The 23,900-nt window shown below is 55.2% G+C and overlaps 1 protein-coding gene across 2 annotated transcripts in view; it reads left to right on the top strand.

Moving 5' to 3' along the window:
* The window catches only part of LOC146019704 (phosphatidylserine decarboxylase proenzyme, mitochondrial-like), an 88,489-nt gene that overhangs the window by 62,240 nt on the left and 2,349 nt on the right, over positions 1 to 23,900 (top strand). For both annotated transcript variants that reach the window (XM_083152187.1, XM_083152186.1), the window contains exons 5-8: positions 4,081 to 4,311; positions 5,972 to 6,104; positions 7,723 to 7,860; positions 10,075 to 10,235. In XM_083152187.1, the coding sequence (XP_083008313.1) occupies positions 4,081 to 4,311; positions 5,972 to 6,104; positions 7,723 to 7,860; positions 10,075 to 10,235 (663 nt within the window). The remainder of the gene's footprint in view (positions 1 to 4,080; positions 4,312 to 5,971; positions 6,105 to 7,722; positions 7,861 to 10,074; positions 10,236 to 23,900) is intronic.

The following is a 23,900-nucleotide window of genomic DNA, read 5'->3' as shown; positions in this document are numbered from 1 at the left end:
GATTATGAATGATGACTGAGATTGCGATTACTGATGATGATGATCATGATGATGACTGAGCTTGCTATTACTGATGATGATGGTAATGATTGAGATTGTGATTACTGACGTTGAAGATGATGACTGAAATTGCGATTATGAACGATGATGATGATGATGACTGAGATTCCAATTACTGATGATGATGACTGAGATTGCAATTACTGACGATGATGACTGAGATTGTGATTACTGACGATGATGATGACTGAGATTGCGATTACTGATGATAATGATGATGACTGAGAATGCGATTACTGATGATGATGAGATGACTGAGATTGCGATTACTGACGATGATGATGACTGAGAATGTGATTACTGATGATGATGACGGAGATTGCGGTTACTAATGATGGTGATTCAGTGTCACATCCCGCCACTGCGCCAGACTCGGCCGCGGCTACTCACCTCGCCAGGCACTCCGGTCTTTGCGTCACGGGGGTGCAGGGCCGTGTGGGTCCAGGGGGCAGGCTGCTGTGGGGGCTCTCAGGTTTGCAGGTGGTCCGGCGGCGGGTCAGGCGCTGGCTTCCTGTACTGGGCGCCACCATCTTGGCCGGGTCACATGACCGCAGGCGAGTGGGTGTTTTATCTCCTTCCCCAGGATGGGGCTGGGCAGACCTAGTTGTGCAGAGCATAAATTCAAGCAGGCTGTGAGCCTCGGTGCTGGTACAACTGTGCAGCTGCCAGTAACTCTGCTCAGCAGCAGCCTCTAGTGTTCCTGTGTGGTACTGCGGTCCCAGCTCAGTCTCTGTGATCCAGCCTTCTCTGATTCCTTATCTGGCTCATCCCTGTTCCTGCATCCTGCTCAAGCCAAAAAAGCCAAGTCGGACACTTTCAGTTACAGTTATTGCCTACCCGAACCCTCCACGCCAAGTCGGCCATTTCAGTTACAGTTATTGCCTACCCGAACCCTGCACGCCGTCGTCCCTTTCAGTTACAGTTATTGCCTACCCGAACTCTCCACGCCAAGTCGGCCATCTTTCAGTTACAGTTATTGTCCATCTTGGAAGTTCCAAGCCAAAACAACCATCCTCATTACAGTTTCTGTCTTCAGTATTTGGCAAACCAAGCAAGCCTTTTACTTATCTTCTCTACCCAGAACCCCTGTTGCCTCCTTCCCTGTTGCTAGCCACCGGTTCCTCTTCTGACCATCTTTCGTGGTCACCAGTGAGTTCTCCGGGTGAGGGTCCGCGACTTGCTGTTCGGACGCAGCGAAACCCAAACTCCCTTGCGGGGGTCCCTGGAGAAGACCGCCGGGCAGTTAGATTCTGCACCCTCACTCAGGAGCTACCGTCTAACTCATGGCCTAGGATTTATGCGAAAGTCATACATCTAACCTAAGTTCCAAGGGCGTCCAGCGCAGACCATACCTGGGCAGGTACTGGAGGTGGGTCCTCAATCTCCGCCGGCCATGACACTGAGATTACGATTACTGACATTGATGATGATGACTGAGATTGCGATTACTTACGATGATGATGATTGGGATTACGGACGATGATGATAGATTGCAATTACTGCCGATGATGACTGAGAATGCGATTACTGATGATGATAATGACTGAGATTGCGATTACTGACGTTGATGATGATGATGACTGAGATTGTGATTACTGACGATGATGATGATGATTGGGATTACGGATGATGATGATGATGATGATGATGACTGAGAATGCGATTACTGATGATGATGATGATGATGCCTGAGATTGCGATTACTGATGATGATGATGACTCAGAATGTGATTACTGATGATGATAATGACTGAGATTGCGATTACTGATGATGATGATGATTATGATGATGACTGAGCATGCAATTACTGATGATGATGATGACTGAGAATGCGATTACTGATGATGATGATGACTGAGATTGCGATTACTGATGATGATGATGACTGAGATTGCGATTACTGCCGATGATGATGATGATGACTGAGAGTGCGATTACTGACAATGATGATGATGACTGAGATTGCGATTACTAACGATGATGACAGATTTCGATTACTGACGATGATGATGATGATGATGATGATTGGGATTACGGATGATGATGATGACTGAGATTGTCATTACTGATTATTATGATGATGATGATGACTGAGATTGTCATTACTGATGATGATGATGATGACTGAGATTGCGATTACGGACTATGGTGATGATGATGGATATTACGGTTTCTGACTATGATGATGAAGATGACTAAGATTGCAATTACTGACGACGATGATGATGATGATCATCATGACTGAGATTATAATTACTGATGATGATGATGACTGAGAATTGCGATTACTGATGATGATGATGATGATGACTGAGATTGCGATTACTGACGATGATGATGATGACTGAGATTGCGATTACTAACGATGATGACAGATTTCGATAACTGACGTTGATGATGATGATGATGACTGAGATTGCGATTACTGACAATGATGATGATTGGGATTACGGATGATGATGATGATGACTGAGAATGCGATTACTGATGATGATGATGACTGAGATTGCGATTACTGACGATGATGATGATGACTGAAAATGTGATTAATGACAATGTTAATGATGATGAAGAGTGGGATTATGGACAATGTTGATGACAAGTTGCGATTACTGACAATGATGATGATGATGACTGAGAATGTGATTACTGATGATGATGACGACTGAGATTGCGATTACTGATGATGATGACTGAGAATGAGATGACTGACGATGATGACAATGATGATGATGACTGAGATTGTGATTACTGATGATGACTGAGATTTCGATTACTGATGATGAAGATGATGATTGGGATTACGGACAAAGATGATGATGATGATGATGACAGATTTCGATTACTGACAATGATGCTGATGACTGAGAATGCGATTGCTAATGATGATGATGACTGAGATTGTCATTACTGATTATTATTATGATGATGATGATGATGACTGAGATTGTGATTACTGATGATGATGACAATGATGATGATGACTGAGATTGTGATTACTTATGCTCATGACTGAGATTGCGATTACTGACATTGATGATGATGACTGAGAATGCGATTACTGATGATGATGACAATGATGATGACTGAGATTGCGATTACTGACGTTGATGATGATGGCTGAGATTGCTATTACTGATGATGATGACTGAGATTGATGATAATGATGCTGATGACTGAGGTTGCCATTACTCACGATGATGATGATGACTGAGTTTGCAATTAATGATGATGATGATGACTGAGATTGCGATTACGGACTATGGTGATGATGATGGATATTACGGTTACTGACGATGACGATGAAGATGACTAAGATTGCAATTACTGACGATGATGATGATCATGACTGAGATTATAATTACTGATGATGATGACTGAGATTGTGATTACTTATCATGATGATGACTGAGATTGCGATTACTGACGGAGATGATGATGATGATAATGATTGAGATTGTGATTACTGAAGATGATGATGACTGATGATGACGATGACGACTGAGATTGCGATTACTGACAGAACATTGGGAATAGCTTTCTCTCTGCTGGTGGTTTGTGGGACAGCTACGTGGAAAATAGAGGTAAGACCGCTTTTGGACATTGACTCACTCAGCCACTTGGAGAAGTGTAAGAGGTTGGGATAGAATGATGCATTGTATAATCAAGTGGTTCCCAAACTGTGCACCTAGGCCCCCCAGGGTGCCTCTGAGAACTTGCAGGGGTGTCTCAGGTTGGTGGTTCAGATCAACTAAAATTATTTATGGTCAATGTAATAAGCACAATCAGTGCTTGTGACTTACAATGATAAAATATGTGGGTAAACAGAAGTGAATCATGTTCATCACCACATAGGATAAAATGTAATCACAACATATTTCATTTAATATATTTTTCTGAATTCTCTGTAAAAAACTTTTGGCCTAGGGGTGCCATGAAATATATTCTGATACTGTAGGGTGCCATGATTCAAAATGTTTGGGAACCACTGGTATAATCCCTTCTACCTCTCTTATCAGGCGGTGTACAGCAGAGCACCAACTCGCCTTCTGTCTCGTCTTTGGGGCCTACTCAATGATGTGAGCCTACCTCGCTGGCTACGCCGTCCTCTCTTCTCCATGTATGTCTGGGCATTCTCTGTAAACATGGCAGAAGCTGAGGTAGAAGACCTGAACCGCTACAAGAATTTGGGGGAACTCTTTCGACGTCCATTGAAGTCCACAGCCAGGACCATCTCTTCCCATTACTTAGTGAGTACACTGAGGAATAAGTCACTTTGCAGGAAGCACCAGGACTGGAACCTCCAGGGGAAATGCAGACAGTGACTAGGAAAACATTCATACACATCTGGGGAGTCTTTAAAATGAATGAATTTGGGTACTTGTAGTAGACTGTTCTGTAGATCATACAGTGGATGTCATGGTGGAAAGTAAGTGTACACCAAGGATAAGATTGTCACCACCCATAAGCTATACTATCTAATTACATCACCACTACACTGCTTACACAAAACTTACATGTGTTCGTTTTTCCCACTGACACCTTCCACTCATCCAAGCCAACATATCTGTATAACTGGATCATACAGTCCACAGTGCTCTGCTCCTGGGCTTTCCACTTACACACCCTCCAACATGTCCCCTTCCACCAGGTACACAGTGCTCTGCTCCTGGGCTTTCCACTTACACACCCTCCAACATGTCCCCTTCCACCAGATACACAGTGTTTTGCTCCTGGGCTTCCCACTTACCCTCCAACATGTCCCCTTCCACCAGGTACACAATGCTCTGCTCTTGGGCTTTCCACTTACATACCCTCAAACATGTCCCCTTCCAACAGGTGCACAATACTCTGCTTCTGGGCTTTCCACTTACACACCATCCAACATGTCCCCTTCCACCAGGTACTGTACACAGGGTTTTGCTCCTGGGCTTCCCACTTACTCTCCAAAATGTCCCCTTCCACCAGGTAGACAATGCTCCGCTCTTGGGCTTTCCACTTACACACCCTCCAACATGCCCCCTTCCACCAGGTACGCAATACTCCGCTTCTGGGCTTCCCACCTACACACCTCCCAACATGATACCTTCCACCAGGTACACAGTGCTCTGCTCCTGGGCTTCCAACATACCCACCCTCTAACATGTCCCCTTCCGCCAGGTACACAATGCCCGCTCCTGGGCTTCCCACTTACACACCCTCCAACATGTCCCTTTCACCAGGTACACAGTGCTCCACACCTGGGCTTCCACTTACACACCCTCCAACATGTCCCTTTCCACCAGGTACACAATGCTCCACTTCTGGGCTTCCCACTTACACACCTCCCAACATGTCCCCTTCCACCAGGTATTCAATGCTCCACTTCTGGGCTTCCCACTTACCCTCCAACATGTTCCCTTCCACCAGGTACACAATGCTCCACTTCTGGGCTTCCCACTTACACACCTCCCAAAATGTCCCCTTCCACCAGGTATTCAATGCTCCACTTCTGGGCTTCCCACTTACCCTCCAACATGTTCCCTTTCACCAGGTACACAATGCTCCACTCCTGGGCTTCCTACTTACACACCCTCCAACATGTCCCCTTCCATCAGGTACACAATGCTCTGTTCCTGGGCTTCCCACTTACGATCCAACATGTCCCCTTCCTCCAGTTACACAGTGCTCCGCTTCTGGGCTTTCCTCTTACACACCCTATAACATTATTTGTTCAACCATGTACAGAATGGAAGTCCATCGGCATCTAACAGAGTCAAACTGGAGGGTCTGGATCACTTTAGAATAGAGACAGTTAAGAGTGGAAAATGCCTTTGTCATCTCTGAGATGTGTCCTGTTTGTAGTGTAGTATATCTCTGGAAAAGTGTTTGCATGTATTTTCAGCCTGTGTTATCTGCTTGACCCTGTAGGTAAGTCCATGCGATGGACATGTACTACACAGTGGCCGGACCCGAGGATCTCAGATCGAGCAAGTTAAAGGTCTCACATATTCACTAGAGAATTTCCTGGGACCACAGGACTGGCGAGAACCATCCAACTCAAGTAAGTGGTCAAATTATATATATATGTATCCTAATGCTGTGGGTCTGTGCTAGTGACTGAGTGCGGGATTCATCTATCATCACCAGCGACCTCCTTCAGCCATGTATCTGGTCCCTTTCCTGGTGCTGGGAACCCTCTATCACCACCTTTCTCCTCCCTCAGCCTTGTACCTGGGATCCCTTTCCTGGTGCTGGTATCCATCTATCATCACCTGTCTTCTTCCTCAGTCATGTACCTGGTCCCTTTCCTGGTGCTGGTGTCCCTCTATCATCAACTGCCTCCTCCCTCAGCCTTGTACCTGGGATCCCTTTCCTGGTGCTGGTATTCATCTATCATCACCTGTCTTCTCCCTCAGTCATGTACCTGGTCCCTTTCCTGGTGCTGGTGTCCCTCTATCATCAACTGCCTCCTCCCTTAGCCGTGTACCTGGGATCCCTTTCCTGGTGCTGGTCTCCATCTATCATCTCCTGCCTCCTCCCTCAGCCATGTACCTGGTCCCTTTCCTGGTGCTGGGAACCCTCTATCACCACCTTTCTCCTCCCTCAGCCTTGTACCTGGTCCCTTTCCTGGTGCTGGTCTCCCGCTATCATCACCAGCGACCTCCTTCAGCCATGTACCTGGTCCCTTTCCTGGTGCTGGTATCCATCTATCATCACCTGTCTTCTCTCTCAGCCATGTACCTGGGATCCCTTTCCTGGTGCTAATCTCCCCCTGCCATCACCTGTCTCCTCCCTCAGCTGTGTACCTGGTCCCTTTCCTGGTGCTGGTGTCCCTCTATCATCACCTGCCTCCTCCTTCAGCCATGTACCTGGTCCCTTTCCTGGTGCTGGTCTCCCTCTATCATCACCTGCCTCCTCCCTCAGCCGTGTACCTGGTCCCTTTCCTGGTTCTAGTCTCCCTCTATCATCACCTGCCTTCTCCCTCAGCCGTGTACCTGGTCCCTTTCCTGGTGCTGGTGTCCCTCTATCATCACCTGCCTCCTCCATCAGCCTTGTACCTGGTCCCTTTCCTGATGCTGGTCTCCCTCTATCATCACCTGCCTCCTCCCTCAGCCTTGTACCTTGGCCCCTTTCCTGGTGCTGGTGTCCCTCTATCATCACCTGCCTCCTCCCTCAGCCGTGTACCTGGTCCCTTTCCTGATGCTGGTCTCCCTCTATCATCACCTGCCTCCTCCCTCAGCCATGTACCTGGTCCCTTTCCTGATGCTGGTCTCCCTCTATCATCACCTGCCTCCTCCCTCAGCCTTTTTCCTGGTCCTTTCCTGTTGCTGGTGTCCCTCTATCATCACCTGCCTCCTCCCTCAGCCATGTACCTGGTCCCTTTCCTGGTGCTGGTGTCCCTCTATCACCACCTGCCTCCTCCCTCAGCCTTTTTCCTGGTCCTTTCCTGTTGCTGGTGTCCCCCTAGCACCACCTGTCTCCTCCCTCAGCTGTGTACCTGGTCCATTTCCTGGTGTTGGTTTCCCTCTATCATCACCTGCCTCCTCCCTCAGCCATTTACCTGGGTCACTTGCCAAAAGGTACTGTGCCTTCAGGTTTTATTTAATTCACTGGTAATTATTTTCTTTGAGCCACCTTTCGTCTGATACCTATATATTGTCTTCTGTATCTTCCCAAAGGACTTCCATTCCTGCAACAGTTAGGTGTTCGCTCCGCCAATCGCCTCTACCACCATGTTGTGTACTTGGCTCCTGGAGACTATCATCGATTCCATTCACCAACTGACTGGAGTGTGCAGCACAGGAGACATTTCCCAGGTACCGATAACACACTGTGATATATATATATATATATATATATATATATTCTGCTACCCTATTCTTCCACTTTACCTCATTATCATGTATACATGTTTCATTATACCTTTCACCTCTATGAGTATAGGAGACTCAGATAACTGTGTTCAAATGAATAAAGGACCGATAAGAAGGGCACTGATTTTACCACTTTGCAGGTTTTTTTGTATTTAAGAAGCCGGTATATAAAGATATATGTGTGATTTTTACACTGTAGTTGTACGGTGGTGCACACCGTGAGCGGGTCGTCCTGGTGTGTACCCTACATAGCTGTACGGTGGTGCACACCGTGAGCGGGTCGTCCTGGTGTGTACCCTACATAGCTGTACGGTGGTGCACATCGTGAGCGGGTCGTCCTGGTGTGTACCCTACATAGCTGTACGGTGGTGCACACCGTGAGCGGGTCGTCCTGGTGTGTACCCTACATAGCTGTACGGTGGTGCACACCGTGAGCGGGTCGTCCTGGTGTGTACCCTACATAGCTGTACGGTGGTGCACATCGTGAGCGGGTCGTCCTGGTGTGTACCCTACATAGCTGTACGGTGGTGCACATCGTGAGCGGGTCGTCCTGGTGTGTACCCTACATAGCTGTACGGTGGTGCACACCGTGAGCGGGTCGTCCTGGTGTGTACCCTACATAGCTGTACAGTGGTGCACATCGTGAGCGGGTCGTGCCCCCCCGCGTCACCGTGAGCGGGTCGTCCTGGTGTGTACCCTACATAGCTGTACGGTGGTGCACATCGTGAGCGGGTCGTCCTGGTGTGTACCCTACATAGCTGTACGGTGGTGCACAGCAGAGTAATGATTTACAACAGAATATACACAGAGAAAAGTATATTATTTCATCTTTTAATTCAGTAAATGAACTCTGACACCTAAACATGTAACAGATAATATAGGTACTTACAATGTACATGAATATACCACAGTAAGAGAACATTACAGGTTTTTACTTTAGCCCAGTTTACAAATGCGCAGAGAAAAATAGATACACCAAAATTTCTCCATACCTTTATCCCTTTGAATAAATAAATATCAGAACATCTTGGGAATCATGGTTCATCTTATGTGCTGCCCATAAGATCTCCAGGCTCCGATCCAATAGTGTAGGGCCTTCAGAGAGTACCCGTATACCATAGTGTACAAAGTCTCCCCCTAGAGGTACAGTCAGGGGCAGCCGACTGAGGTACCCCTGTAAGTCTCCCCTAGATGTACAGTGAGGGGCAGGAGACTGAGGTACCCCTGTAAGTCTCCCCTAGATGTACAGTCAGGAGGAGGAGACTGAGGTACCCCTGTAAGTCTCCCATAGATGTACAGTCAGGGGCAGGAGACTGAGGTACCCCTGTAAGTCTCCCCTAGATTTACAGTCAGGGGGCAGTAGACTGAGGTACCCCTGTAAGTCTCCCCTAGATGTACAGTGAGGGGCAGGAGACTGAGGTACCCTTGTAAGTCTCCCCTAGATGTACAGTCGGGGGCAGGAGACTGAGGTACCCCTGTAAGTCTCCCCTAGATGTACAGTCAGGGGGAGGAGACTGAGGTACCCCTGTAAGTCTCCCCTAGATGTACAGTCGGGGGCAGGAGACTGAGGTACCCCTGTAAGTCTCCCCTAGATGTACAGTCGGGGGCAGGAGACTGAGGTACCCCTGTAAGTCTCCCCTAGATGTACAGTCAGGGGCAGGAGACTGAGGTACCCCTGTAAGTCTCCCCTAGATGTACAGTCAGGGGCAGCAGACTGAGGTACCCCTGTAAGTCTCCCCTAGATGTACAGTCGGGGGCAGGAGACTGAGGTACCCCTGTAAGTCTCCCCTAGATGTACAGTCCGGGGCAGGAGACTGAGGTACCCCTGTAAGTCTCCCCTAGATGTACAGTGAGGGGCAGGAGACTGAGGTACCCCTGTAAGTCTCCCCTAGATGTACAGTCAGGGGCAGGAGACTGAGGTACCCCTGTAAGTCTCCCCTAGATGTACAGTCAGGGGCAGCAGACTGAGGTACCCCTGTAAGTCTCCCATAGATGTACAGTCAGGCGGGGGGAGACTGAGGTACCCCTGTAAGTCTCCCCTAGATGTACAGTCAGGGGCAGGAGACTGAGGTACCCCTGTAAGTCTCCCCTAGATGTACAGACATACATAGGAGATATAAGACACTGAAATCCTGTATATCTATATGTTCCCATTAGGTGCACTGCTATCTGTCAGCCCCCATGTTGCCCGCTGGATGCCAGGCCTTTTCTGTCAGAATGAAAGGGTTGTACTGAGCGGGCAGTGGCAATTTGGTTTCTTTTCTCTTACGGCTGTTGGAGCTACAAATGTGGGATCCATCCGCATCTACGGGGATCAGGTGAAAATCAGTTTCCATGTACCTCTCCCTCTGCAGGCCTGTACTTGTCTGCCCTCCATGTACCTCTCCCTCTGCAGGCCTGTACTTGTCTGCCCTTCATGTACCTCTCCCTCTGCAGGCCTCCACATGTCTGCCGTCCATGTACCTCTCCGTCTGCAGGACTCTACGTGTCTGCCCTCCATGTACCTCTCCCTCTGCAGGCCTGTACTTGTCTGCCCTCCATGTACCTCTCCATCTGCAGGCCTGCACTTGTCTGCCCTCCATGTACCTCTCCGTCTGCAGGCCTGTACTTGTCTGCCCTCCATGTACCTCTCCATCTGCAGGACTCCACGTGTCTGCCCTCCATGTACCTCTCCCTCTGCAGGCCTGTACTTGTCTGCCCTCCATGTTTCTCTTCCTCTGCAGGCCTGTACTTGTCTGCCCTCCATGTACCTCTCCGTCTGCAGGCCTGTACTTGTCTGCCCTCCTTGTACCTCTCCGTCTGCAGGCCTCCACGTGTCTGCCCTCCCTGTACCTCTCCCTCTGCAGGCCTGTACTTGTCTGCCCTCCATGTTTCTCTTCCTCTGCAGGCCTGTACTTGTCTGCCCTCCTTGTACCTCTCCGTCTGCAGGCCTCCACGTGTCTGCCCTCCCTGTACCTCTCCCTCTGCAGGCCTGTACTTGTCTGCCCTCCATGTTTCTCTTCCTCTGCAGGCCTGTACTTGTCTGCCCTCCATGTACCTCTCCGTCTGCAGGCCTGCACTTGTCTGCCCTCCATGTACCTCTCCGTCTGCAGGCCTCCACGTGTCTGCCCTCCCTGTACCTCTCCCTCTGCAGGCCTCCACGTGTCTGCCCACCATATACCTCTCCCTCTGCAGACCTGTACTTTTCTGCCCTCCATGTACCTCTCCATCTGCAGGCCTCCACGTGCCTGCCCTCCATGTACCTCTCCGTCTGTAGGCCTCCACATGTCTGTTCTCCATGTACCTCTCCCTCTGCAGGCTTGTACTTGTTGTTGCCCTCCATGTACCTCTCCATCTGCAGGCCTCCACGTGCCTGCCCTCCATGTACCTCTCCGTCTGTAGGCCTCCACATGTCTGTTCTCCATGTACCTCTCCCTCTGCAGACCTCCACGCCCCTGTCCTCCATGTACCTCTCCCTCTGCAGACCTCCACGCCCCTGTCCTCCATGTACCTCTCCCTCTGCAAACCTACACGGCCCTGCCCTCCATGTACCTCTCCCTCTGCAGGACTCTACGTGTCTGCTCTCCATGTACCTCTCCGTCTGCAGGACTCTACGTGTCTGCCCTCCATGTACCTGTCCCTCTGCAGACCTCCACGCCCCTGCCCTCCATGTACCTCTCCCTCTGCAGACCTCCACGCCCCTGTCCTCCATGTACCTCTCCATCTGCAGACCTCCACGCCTCTGCTCTCCATGTACCTCTCCCTTTGCAGACCTCCACGCCCCTGCCCTCCATGTACCTCTCCCTCTGCAGACCTCCACGCCCCTGCCCTCCATGTACCTCTCCCTCTGCAGACCTCCACGCCCCTGCCCTCCATGTACCTCTCCCTCTGCAGACCTCCACGCCCCTGTCCTCCATGTACCTCTCCCTTTGCAGACCTCCACGCCCCTGCCCTCCATGTACCTCTCCCTTTGCAGACCTCCACGCCCCTGCCCTCCATGTACCTCTCCCTCTGCAGACCTCCACGCCCCTGCCCTCCATGTACCTCTCCCTCTGCAGACCTCCACGCCTCTGCCCTCCATGTACCTCTCCCTCTGCAGACCTCCACGCCCCTGCCCTCCATGTACCTCTCCCTCTGCAGACCTCCATGCCTCTGCCCTCCATGTACCTCTCCCCCTGCAGACCTCCACGCCCCTGCCCTCCATGTACCTCTCCCTCTGCAGACCTCCACGCCCCTGTCCTCCATGTACCTCTCCCTCTGCAGACCTCCACGCCTCTGCCCTCCATGTACCTCTCCCTCTGCAGACCTCCACGCCCCTGCCCTCCATGTACCTCTCCCTCTGCAGACCTCCACGCCCCTGCCCTCCATGTACCTCTCCCTCTGCAGACCTCCACGCCCCTGTCCTCCATGTACCTCTCCCTTTGCAGACCTCCACGCCCCTGCCCTCCATGTACCTCTCCCTTTGCAGACCTCCACGCCCCTGCCCTCCATGTACCTCTCCCTCTGCAGACCTCCACGCCCCTGCCCTCCATGTACCTCTCCCTCTGCAGACCTCCACGCCTCTGCCCTCCATGTACCTCTCCCTCTGCAGACCTCCACGCCTCTGCCCTCCATGTACCTCTCCCTCTGCAGACCTCCACGCCCCTGCCCTCCATGTAACTCTCCCTCTGCAGACCTCCACGCCCCTGTCCTCCATGTACCTCTCCCTCTGCAGACCTCCACGCCCCTGCCCTCCATGTACCTCTCCCTCTGCAGACCTCCACGCCTCTGCCCTCCATGTACCTCTCCCTCTGCAGACCTCCACGCCCCTGTCCTCCATGTACCTCTCCCTCTGCAGACCTCCACGCCCCTGCCCTCCATGTACCTCTCCCTCTGCAGACCTCCACGCCTCTGCCCTCCATGTACCTCTCCCTCTGCAGACCTCCACGCCCCTGCCCTCCATGTACCTCTCCCTCTGCAGACCTCCACGCCTCTGCCCTCCATGTACCTCTCCCTCTGCAGACCTCCACGCCCCTGCCCTTCATGTACCTCTCCCTCTGCAGACCTCCACGCCCCTGTCCTCCATGTACCTCTCCCTCTGCAGACCTCCACGCCCCTGCCCTCCATGTACCTCTCCCTCTGCAGACCTCCACGCCCCTGTCCTCCATGTACCTCTCCCTCTGCAGACCTCCACGCCCCTGTCCTCCATGTACCTCTCCCTCTGCAGACCTCCACGCCCCTGTCCTCCATGTACCTCTCCCTCTGCAGACCTCCACGCCTCTGCCCTCCATGTACCTCTCCCTCTGCAGACCTCCACGCCCCTGTCCTCCATGTACCTCTCCCTCTGCAGACCTCCACGCCCCTGCCCTCCATGTACCTCTCCCTCTGCAGACCTCCACGCCCCTGTCCTCCATGTACCTCTCCCTCTGCAGACCTCCACGCCCCTGCCCTCCATGTACTTCTCCCTCTGCAGACCTCCACGCCCCTGTCCTCCATGTACCTCTCCCTCTGCAGACCTCCACGCCCCTGCCCTCCATGTACCTCTCCCTCTGCAGACCTCCACGCCCCTGCCCTCCATGTACTTCTCCCTCTGCAGACCTCCACGCCCCTGCCCTCCATGTACCTCTCCCTCTGCAGACCTCCACGCCTCTGCCCTCCATGTACTACTCCCTCTGCAGACCTCCACGCCCCTGTCCTCCATGTACCTCTCCCTCTGCAAACCTACACGCCCCTGCCCTCCATGTACCTCTCCCTCTGCAGACCTCCATGCCCCTGCCCTCCATGTACTTCTCCCTCTGCAGACCTCCACGCCCCTGCCCTCCATGTACCTCTCCCTCTGCAGACCTCCACGCCTCTGCCCTCCATGTACTTCTCCCTCTGCAGACCTCCACGCCCCTGCCCTCCATGTACCTCTCCCTCTGCAGACCTCCACGCCCCTGCCCTCCATGTACCTCTCCCTCTGCAGACCTACACGCCCCTGCCCTCCATGTACTTCTCCCTCTGCAGACCTCCACGCCCCTGCCCTCCATGTACTTCTCCCTCTGCAGACCTCCACGCCCCTGTCCTCCATGTACCTCTCCCTCTGCAGACCTCCACGCCCCTGTCCTCCATGTACCTCTCCCTCTGCAGACCGCCACGCCTCTGCCCTCCATGTACCTCTCCCTCTGCAGACCTCCACGCCCCTGCCCTCCATGTACTTCTCCCTCTGCAGACCTCCACGCCCCTGTCCTCCATGTACCTCTCCCTCTGCAGACCTCCACGCCCCTGTCCTCCATGTACCTCTCCCTCTGCAGACCTCCACGCCTCTGCCCTCCATGTACCTTTCCCTCTGCAGACCTCCACGCCCCTGCCCTCCATGTACCTCTCCCTCTGCAGACCTCCACGCCTCTGCCCTCCATGTACCTCTCCCTCTGCAGACCTCCACGCCCCTGCCCTCCATGTACCTCTCCCTCTGCAGACCTCCACGCCCCTCCCCTCCATGTACCTCTCCCTCTGCAGACCTCCACGCCCCTGCCCTCCATGTACCTCTCCCTCTGCAGACCTCCACGCCTCTGCCCTCCATGTACCTCTCCCTCTGCAGACCTCCACGCCCCTGTCCTCCATGTACCTCTCCCTCTGCAGACCTCTATGCCCCTGCCCTCCATGTACCTCTCCCTCTGCAGACCTCCACGCCTCTGCCCTCCATGTACCTCTCCCTCTGCAGACCTCCACGCCCCTGTCCTCCATGTACCTCTCCCTCTGCAAACCTACACGCCCCTGTCCTCCATGTACCTCTCCCTCTGCAGACCTCTATGCCCCTGCCCTCCATGTACCTCTCCCTCTGCAGACCTCCACGCCCCTGCCCTCCATGTACTTCTCCCTCTGCAGACCTCCACGCCTCTGCCCTCCATGTACCTCTCCCTCTGCAGACCTCCACGCCCCTGTCCTCCATGTACCTCTCCCTCTGCAAACCTACACGCCCCTATCCTCCATGTACCTCTCCCTCTGCAGACCTCCACGCCCCTGCCCTCCATGTACCTCTCCGTCTGCAGACCTCCACGCCTCTGCCCTCCATGTACCTCTCCCTCTGCAGACCTCCACGCCCCTGCCCTCCATGTACCTCTCCCTCTGCAGACCTCCACGCCTCTTCCCTCCATGTACCTCTCCCTCTGCAGACCTCCACGCCCCTGCCCTCCATGTACCTCTCCCTCTGCAGACCTCCACGCCCCTGCCCTCCATGTACCTCTCCCTCTGCAGACCTCCATGCCCCTGCCCTCCATGTACCTCTCCCTCTGCAGACCTCCACGCCCCTGCCCTCCATGTACTTCTCCCTCTGCAGACCTCCACGCCCCTGTCCTCCATGTACCTCTCCCTCTGCAGACCTCCACGCCCCTGCCCTCCATGTACCTCTCCCTCTGCAGACCTCCACGCCCCTGCCCTCCATGTACCTCTCCCTCTGCAGACCTCCATGCCCCTGCCCTTCATGTACCTCTCCCTCTGCAAACCTACACGGCCCTGCCCTCCATGTACCTCTCCCTCTGCAGACCTCCACGCCCCTGCCCTCCATGTACTTCTCCCTCTGCAGACCTCCACGCCCCTGTCCTCCATGTACCTCTCCCTCTGCAGACCTCCACGCCCCTGCCCTCCATGTACCTCTCCCTCTGCAGACCTCCACGCCCCTGCCCTCCATGTACCTCTCCCTCTGCAGACCTCTATGCCCCTGCCCTCCATGTACCTCTCCCTCTGCAGACCTCTACGCCCCTGCCCTCCATGTACCTCTCCCTCTGCAGACCTCCACGCCCCTGCCCTCCATGTACCTCTCCCTCTGCAGACCCCCACGCCCCTGCCCTCCATGTACCTCTCCCTCTGCAGACCTCCACGCCCCTGCCCTCCATGTACCTCTCCCTCTGCAGACCTCCACGCCCCTGCCCTCCATGTACCTCTCCCTCTGCAGACCTCTACGCCCCTGCCCTCCATGTACCTCTCCCTCTGCAGACCTCCACGCCCCTGCCCTCCATGTACCTCTCCCTCTGCAGACCTCCACGCCCCTGCCCTCCATGTACCTCTCCCTCTGCAGACCTCCACGCCCCTGTCCTCCATGTACCTCTCCCTCTGCAGACCTCCACGCCCCTGTCCTCCATGTACCTCTCCCTCTGCAGACCTCCACGCCCCTGCCCTCCATGTACTTCTCCCTCTGCAGACCTCCACGCCCCTGTCCTCCATGTACCTCTCCCTCTGCAGACCTCCACGCCCCTGCCCTCCATGTACCTCTCCCTCTGCAGACCTCCACGCCCCTGCCCTCCATGTACCTCTCCCTCTGCAGACCTCCACGCCCCTGCCCTCCATGTACCTCTCCCTCTGCAGACCTCCACGCCCCTGTCCTCCATGCACCTCTCCCTTTGCAGACCTCCACGCCCCTGCCCTCCATGTACCTCTCCCTCTGCAGACCTCCACGCCCCTGTCCTCCATGTACCTCTCCCTCTGCAGACCTCCACGCCCCTGCCCTCCATGTACCTCTCCCTCTGCAGACCTCCACACCCCTGCCCTCCATGTACCTCTCCCTCTGCAGACCTCCACGCCCCTGCCCTCCATGTACCTCTCCCTCTGCAGACCTCCATGCCTCTGCCCTCCATGTACCTCTCCCTCTGCAGACCTCCACGCCCCTGCCCTCCATGTACCTCTCCCTCTGCAGACCTCCATGCCTCTGCCCTCCATGTACCTCTCCCTTTGCAGACCTCCACACCCCTGCCCTCCATGTACTGCTCCCCCTGCAGACCTCCACGCCCCTGCCCTCCATGTACCTCTCCCTCTGCAGACCTACACGCCTCTGCCCTCCATGTACCTCTCCCTCTGCAGACCTCCACGCCCCTGTCCTCCATGTACCTCTCCCTCTGCAGACCTCCACGCCTCTGCCCTCCATGTACCTCTCCCTCTGCAGACCTCCACGCCCCTGTCCTCCATGTACCTCTCCCTCTGCAGACCTCCATGCCCCTGCCCTCCATGTACCTCTCCCTCTGCAGACCTCCACGCCCCTGTCCTCCATGTACCTCTCCCTCTGCAGACCTCCACGCCCCTGTCCTCCATGTACCTCTCCCTCTGCAAACCTACACGGCCCTGCCCTCCATGTACTTGTCTGCTCTCCATGTACCTCTCCGTCTGCAGGACTCTACGTGTCTGCCCTCCATGTACCTGTCCCTCTGCAGACCTCCACGCCTCTGCCCTCCATGTACCTCTCCCTCTGCAGACCTCCACGCCCCTGCCCTCCATGTACCTCTCCCTCTGCAGACCTCCACGCCCCTGTCCTCCATGTACCTCTCCCTCTGCAGACCTCCACGCCCCTGCCCTCCATGTACCTCTCCCTCTGCAGACCTCCACGCCCCTGCCCTCCATGTACCTCTCCCTCTGCAGACCTCCACGCCCCTGCCCTCCATGTACCTCTCCCTCTGCAGACCTCCACGCCTCTGTCCTCCATGTACCTCTCCCTCTGCAGACCTCCATGCCCCTGTCCTCCATGTACCTCTCCCTCTGCAGACCTCCACGCCCCTGCCCTCCATGTACCTCTCCCTCTGCAGACCTCCACGCCCCTGCCCTCCATGTACCTCTCCCTCTGCAGACCTCCACGCCCCTGCCCTCCATGTACCTCTCCCTCTGCAGACCTCCACGCCCCTGCCCTCCATGTACCTCTCCCTCTGCAGACCTCCACGCCCCTGCCCTCCATGTACTTCTCCCTCTGCAGACCTCCACGCCCCTGTCCTCCATGTACCTCTCCCTCTGCAGACCTCCACGCCCCTGCCCTCCATGTACCTCTCCCTCTGCAGACCTCCACGCCCCTGCCCTCCATGTACCTCTCCCTCTGCAGACCTCCACGCCCCTGTCCTCCATGTACCTCTCCCTTTGCAGACCTCCACGCCCCTGCCCTCCATGTACCTCTCCCTCTGCAGACCTCCACGCCCCTGCCCTCCATGTACCTCTCCCTCTGCAGACCTCCACGCCCCTGCCCTCCATGAACTTCTACCTCTGCAGACCTCCACGCCCCTGTCCTCCATGTACCTCTCCCTCTGCAGACCTCCACGCCCCTGCCCTCCATGTACCTCTCCCTCTGCAGACCTCCACGCCTCTGCCCTCCATGTACCTCTCCCTCTGCAGACCTCCACGCCCCTGCCCTCCATGTACCTCTCCCTCTGCAGACCTACACGCCCCTGCCCTCCATGTACCTCTCCCTCTGCAGACCTCCACGCCCCTGCCCTCCATGTACCTCTCCCTCTGCAGACCTCCACGCCCCTGTCCTCCATGTACCTCTCCCTCTGCAGACCTCCACGCCCCTGCCCTCCATGTACTTCTCCCTCTGCAGACCTCCACGCCCCTGCCCTCCATGTACCTCTCCCTCTGCAGACCTCCACGCCCCTGCCCTCCATGTACCTCTCCCTCTGCAGACCTCCACGCCTCTGCCCTCCATGTACTTCTCCCTCTGCAGACCTCCACGCCCCTGTCCTCCATGTACTTCTCCCTCTGCAGACCTCCACGCCTCTGCCCTCCATGTACCTCTCCCTCTGCAGACCTCCACGCCCCTGTCCTCCATGTACCTCTCCCTCTGCAGACCTCCACGCCCCTGCCCTCCATGTACCTCTCCCTCTGCAGACCTCCACGCCCCTGTCCTCCATGTACCTCTCCCTCTGCAGACCTCCACGCCCCTGTCCTCCATGTACCTCTCCCTCTGCAGACCTCCACGCCCCTGCCCTCCATGTACCTCTCCCTCTGCAGACCTCCACGCCCCTGCCCTCCATGTACCTCTCCCTCTGCAGACCTCCACGCCTCTGCCCTCCATGTACCTCTCCCTCTGCAGACCTCCACGCCCCTGCCCTCCATGTACCTCTCCCTCTGCAGACCTCCACGCCCCTGCCCTCCATGTACTTCTCCCTCTGCAGACCTCCACGCCCCTGCCCTCCATGTACCTCTCCCTCTGCAGACCTCCACGCCCCTGCCCTCCATGTACCTCTCCCTCTGCAGACCTCCACGCCCCTGCCCTCCATGTACCTCTCCCTCTGCAGACCTCCACGCCCCTGCCCTCCATGTACCTCTCCCTCTGCAGACCTCCACGCCCCTGTCCTCCATGTACCTCTCCCTCTGCAGACCTCCACGCCCCTGCCCTCCATGTACCTCTCCCTCTGCAGACCTCCACGCCCCTGCCCTCCATGTACCTCTCCCTCTGCAGACCTCCACGCCCCTGCCCTCCATGTACCTCTCCCTCTGCAGACCTCCACGCCCCTGCCCTCCATGTACCTCTCCCTCTGCAGACCTCCACGCCCCTGCCCTCCATGTACCTCTCCCTCTGCAGACCTCCACGCCTCTGCCCTCCATGTACCTCTCCCTCTGCAGACCTCCACGCCCCTGCCCTCCATGTACCTCTCCCTCTGCAGACCTCCACGCCCCTGCCCTCCATGTACCTCTCCCTCTGCAGACCTCCACGCCCCTGCCCTCCATGTACCTCTCCCTCTGCAGACCTCCACGCCCCTGCCCTCCATGTACCTCTCCCTCTGCAGACCTCCACGCCCCTGCCCTCCATGTACCTCTCCCTCTGCAGACCTCCACGCCCCTGCCCTCCATGTACCTCTCCCTCTGCAGACCTCCACGCCCCTGCCCTCCATGTACCTCTCCCTCTGCAGACCTCCACGCCCCTGCCCTCCATGTACCTCTCCCTCTGCAGACCTCCACGCCCCTGCCCTCCATGTACTTCTCCCTCTGCAGACCTACACGCCCCTGCCCTCCATGTACCTCTCCCTCTGCAGACCTCCACGCCCCTGCCCTCCATGTACCTCTCCCTCTGCAGACCTCCACGCCCCTGCCCTCCATGTACTTCTCCCCCTGCAGACCTCCACGCCCCTGCCCTCCATGTACCTCTCCCTCTGCAGACCTCCACGCCCCTGTCCTCCATGTACCTCTCCCTCTGCAGACCTCCATGCCCCTGTCCTCCATGTACCTCTCCCTCTGCAGACCTCCACGCCCCTGCCCTCCATGTACCTCTCCCTCTGCAGACCTCCACGCCTCTGCCCTCCATGTACTTCTCCCTCTGCAGACCTCCATGCCCCTGCCCTCCATGTACCTCTCCCTCTGCAGACCTCCACGCCCCTGCCCTCCATGTACCTCTCCCTCTGCAGACCTCCACGCCCCTGCCCTCCATGTACTTCTCCCTCTGCAGACCTCCACGCCCCTGCCCTCCATGTACTTCTCCCTCTGCAGACCTCCACGCCCCTGCCCTCCATGTACTTCTCCCTCTGTACCTCCACACCCCTGTCCTCCATGTACCTCTCCCTCTGCAGACCTCCATGCCTCTGCCCTCCATGTACCTCTTCCTCTGCAGACCTCCACGCCCCTGCCCTCCATGTACCTCTCCCTCTGTACCTCCACGCCCCTGCCCTCCATGTACCTCTCCCTCTGCAGACCTCCACGCCCCTGCCCACCATGTACTTCTTCCCCTGCAGACCTCCACACCCCTGCCCTCTATGTACCTCTCCCTCTGCAGACCTCCACGCCCCTGCCCTCCATGTACCTCTCCCTCTGCAGACCTCCACACCCCTGCCCTCCATGTACTTCTCCCTCTGCAGACCTCCACGCCCCTGCCCTCCATGTACTTCTCTCTCTGCAGACCTCCATGCCCCTGTCCTCCATGTACCTCTCCCTCTGCAGACCTCCACGCCCCTGCCCTCCATGTACCTCTCCCTCTGCAGACCTCCACGCCCCTGCCCTCCATGTACCTCTCCCTCTGCAGACCTCCACGCCCCTGCCCTCCATGTACCTCTCCCTCTGCAGACCTCCACACCCCTGTCCTCCATGTACCTCTCCCTCTGTACCTCCCTACATCTCTCATCCATCGCTACTCAATCCTGGCGTCCGATTCGCTGGTACGACCTGTCACATGTAGCTGGCCAATTCTCCAAATACCTCAATCCGAGACTGATAGATACCTCAGCACATGTAAAAACTGGTAACTGCCACCAGCAAATGAGCCGTGAGGTACCATAGCAATATATGGACATCCATCCTGTGCAGCCACCTGAATACAGGATTATTAGGGGCAAGATAAGGGGCCTTATTCTGGTTTACATTCAGAGGCAAATTCCTTCTCAAATGGACAACACCATGTGCACTGCAGGGGGGGCAGATGTAACGTGAGAAGAGAGAATTATATTTGGTGAGTTCTTTTGTTTCTGTGCAGGGTAAATACTGGCTGCTTTATTTCTACACTGTAATATAGATCTCACTTTGAAGAAAAACCCCACCCAAATCTAATTCTCTCTGCACATGTTACATCTGCCCCACCGGCAGTGCACATGGTTTTGTCCATTTGAGAAGGAATTTGCCTCTGAGAGTGAACCAGAATAAGGCCCAAGATACATACAGTAGCTTTTGGCCTCATAGCATATTATCTATTAGTTCAACCAAAATAATTCCAGGTATGATTATATAAAGATTATAACTGGACAGGAAATACAGTACACCGAGAATGGTGGCGTTTCTGGTGTGTGGGACTTCACAAGTGAGCATATAGGTTACCCATACCTCCCAACTTTCACCTACATGCGCGTCGAACTTTCCGGGGGTGGGGCCTAACAAAAGGAGGCGTGTTCTATACCGGCGGCTCCCCGTGAGGCCACACCCCCTGTGTTTGCCGCTGTGGGGGCATGCCAAGCAGTATTGTGGGCTGCTGGCTATGCTCCCAGCCCCTCCGGCTGCAGGAACAGACGCTGTGCACATGCGCACAGCGTCTATTCAGGGTGATGGGGGGGGAAGGGGGGACTCCCAACTTCCCCCATCCGCGGGAAACTGCCAGCCACGAGAGGGACGCTGGAATGTCCCAAAAAAAGGGACGTTCCCGCGATAAGCGGGACAGTTGGGAGATATGGTTTACCTCCAGCTCATGGCTGAATCCCCAAATAATAAACCGTGATCACTGAGGGAGAAGTGCAGCCTCACTCCCCCACTCGTTATCTAGCTCAGTGCTGGACACTTCCAAGCAACTGTAATTTAGTACACATAGGGGAGAGTAAAGTAGCCGAACTGAACGCAGAATTGCCCCTCTTCCTGGAGGTGAAGGTACTCTCCTGGATTGGTTGTTAGAAATGTTTTCCCTCCTCCAGTACATGTCTCATGCATACAGAAATGGCCTGGAGTATTGGGAGAAACCACACAAGTGCCAATGGTGGCATAAGCTACTTCTCTGGGATGTACAGCCCCATGCTCATTGACCTGACTAAGCACAGCATTAACCCATAGTTAGGAGCATCAGTCTGTACTCCTCGCTCACTGTCTCCTCTGTGCCACCTGTCTGTCCCTCCCCAATAGAGTGTAAGCTGTCATCCTATCCCACCGCTCTATGCTCCTCGCTCACTGTCTCCTCTGTGTCACCCCTGTCTGTCCCTCCCCTATAGAGTGTAAGCTCTCATCCTAACCCACCGCTCTATGCTCCTCACTCACTGTTTCCTCTGTGTCACCCCTGTCTGTCTGTCCCTCCCCTATAGAGTGTAAGCTCTCATCCTAACCCACCGCTCTATGCTCCTCGCTCACTGTCTCCTCTGTGTCACCCCTGTCTGTCCCTCCCCTATAGAGTGTAAGCTCTCATCCTAACCCACCGCTCTATGCTCCTCACTCACTGTCTCCTCTGTGTCACCCCTGTCTGTCTGTCCCCTATAGAGTGTAAGCTCTCATCCTAACCCACCGCTCTATGCTCCTCACTCACTGTCTCCTCTGTGTCACCCCTGTCTGTCCCTCCCCTATAGAGTGTAAGCTCTCATACTAACCCACCGCTCTATGCTCCTCGCTCACTGTCTCCTCTGTGTCACCCCTGTCTGTCCCTCCCCTATAGCGTGTAAGCTCTCATCCTAACCCACCGCACTATGCTCCTCGCTCACTGTCTCCTCTGTGTCACCCCTGTCTGTCCCTCCCCTATAGAGTGTAAGCTGTCATCCTAACCCACCGCTCTATGCTCCTCGCTCACTGTCTCCTCTGTGTCACCCCTGTCTGTCCCTCCCCTATAGTGTAAGCTCTCATCCTAACCCACCGCTCTATGCTCCTCACTCACTGTCTCCTCTGTGTCACCCCTGTCTGTCTGTCCCCTATAGAGTGTAAGCTCTCATCCTAACCCACCGCTCTATGCTCCTCACTCACTGTCTCCTCTGTGTCACCCCTGTCTGTCCCTCCCCTATAGAGTGTAAGCTGTCATCCTAACCCACCGCTCTATGCTCCTCGCTCACTGTCTCCTCTGTGTCACCCCTGTCTGTCCCTCCCCTATAGAGTGTAAGCTCTCATCCTAATCCACCGCTCTATGCTCCTCGCTCACTGTCTCCTGTGTGTCACCCCTGTCTGTCCCTCCCCTATAGAGTGTAAGCTCTCATCCTAACGCACCGCTCTATGCTCCTCGCTCACTGTCTCCTCTGTGTCACCCCTGTCTGTCCCTCCCCTATAGAGTGTAAGCTCTCATCCTAACGCACCGCTCTATGCTCCTTGCTCACTGTCTCCTGTGTGTCATCCCTGTCTGTCCCTCCCCTATAGAGTGTAAGCTCTCATCCTAACCCACCGCTCTATGCTCCTCACTCACTGTCTCCTCTGTCACCCCTGTCTGTCTGTCCCTCCCCTATAGAGTGTAAGCTCTCATCCTAACCCACCGCTCTATGCTCCTCGCTCACTGTCTCCTCTGTGTCACCCCTGTCTGTCTGTCCCTCCCCTATAGAGTGTAAGCTCTCATCCTAACCCACCGCTCTATGCTCCTCACTCACTGTCTCCTCTGTGTCACCCCTGTCTGTCCCTCCCCTATAGAGTGTAAGCTCTCATCCTAACCGACCACTCTATGCTCCTCACTCACTGTCTCCTCTGTGTCACCCCTGTCTGTCTGTCTGTCCCCTATAGAGTGTAAGCTCTCATCCTAACCCACCGCTCTATGCTCCTCGCTCACTGTCTCCTCTGTGTCACCCCTGTCTGTCCCTCCCCTATAGAGTGTAAGCTCTCATCCTAACCCCCTGCTCTATGCTCCTCACTCACTGTCTCCTCTGTGT

This window comes from Crinia signifera, chromosome 7 (assembly GCF_055691185.1).
Source record: "Crinia signifera chromosome 7, ASM5569118v1, whole genome shotgun sequence".
NCBI classification, from domain to species: Eukaryota; Metazoa; Chordata; class Amphibia; order Anura; family Myobatrachidae; genus Crinia; species Crinia signifera.
The sequence above is the reverse complement of the archived record's forward strand: the minus strand, read 5'-3'. Positions and strand labels throughout refer to the sequence as shown.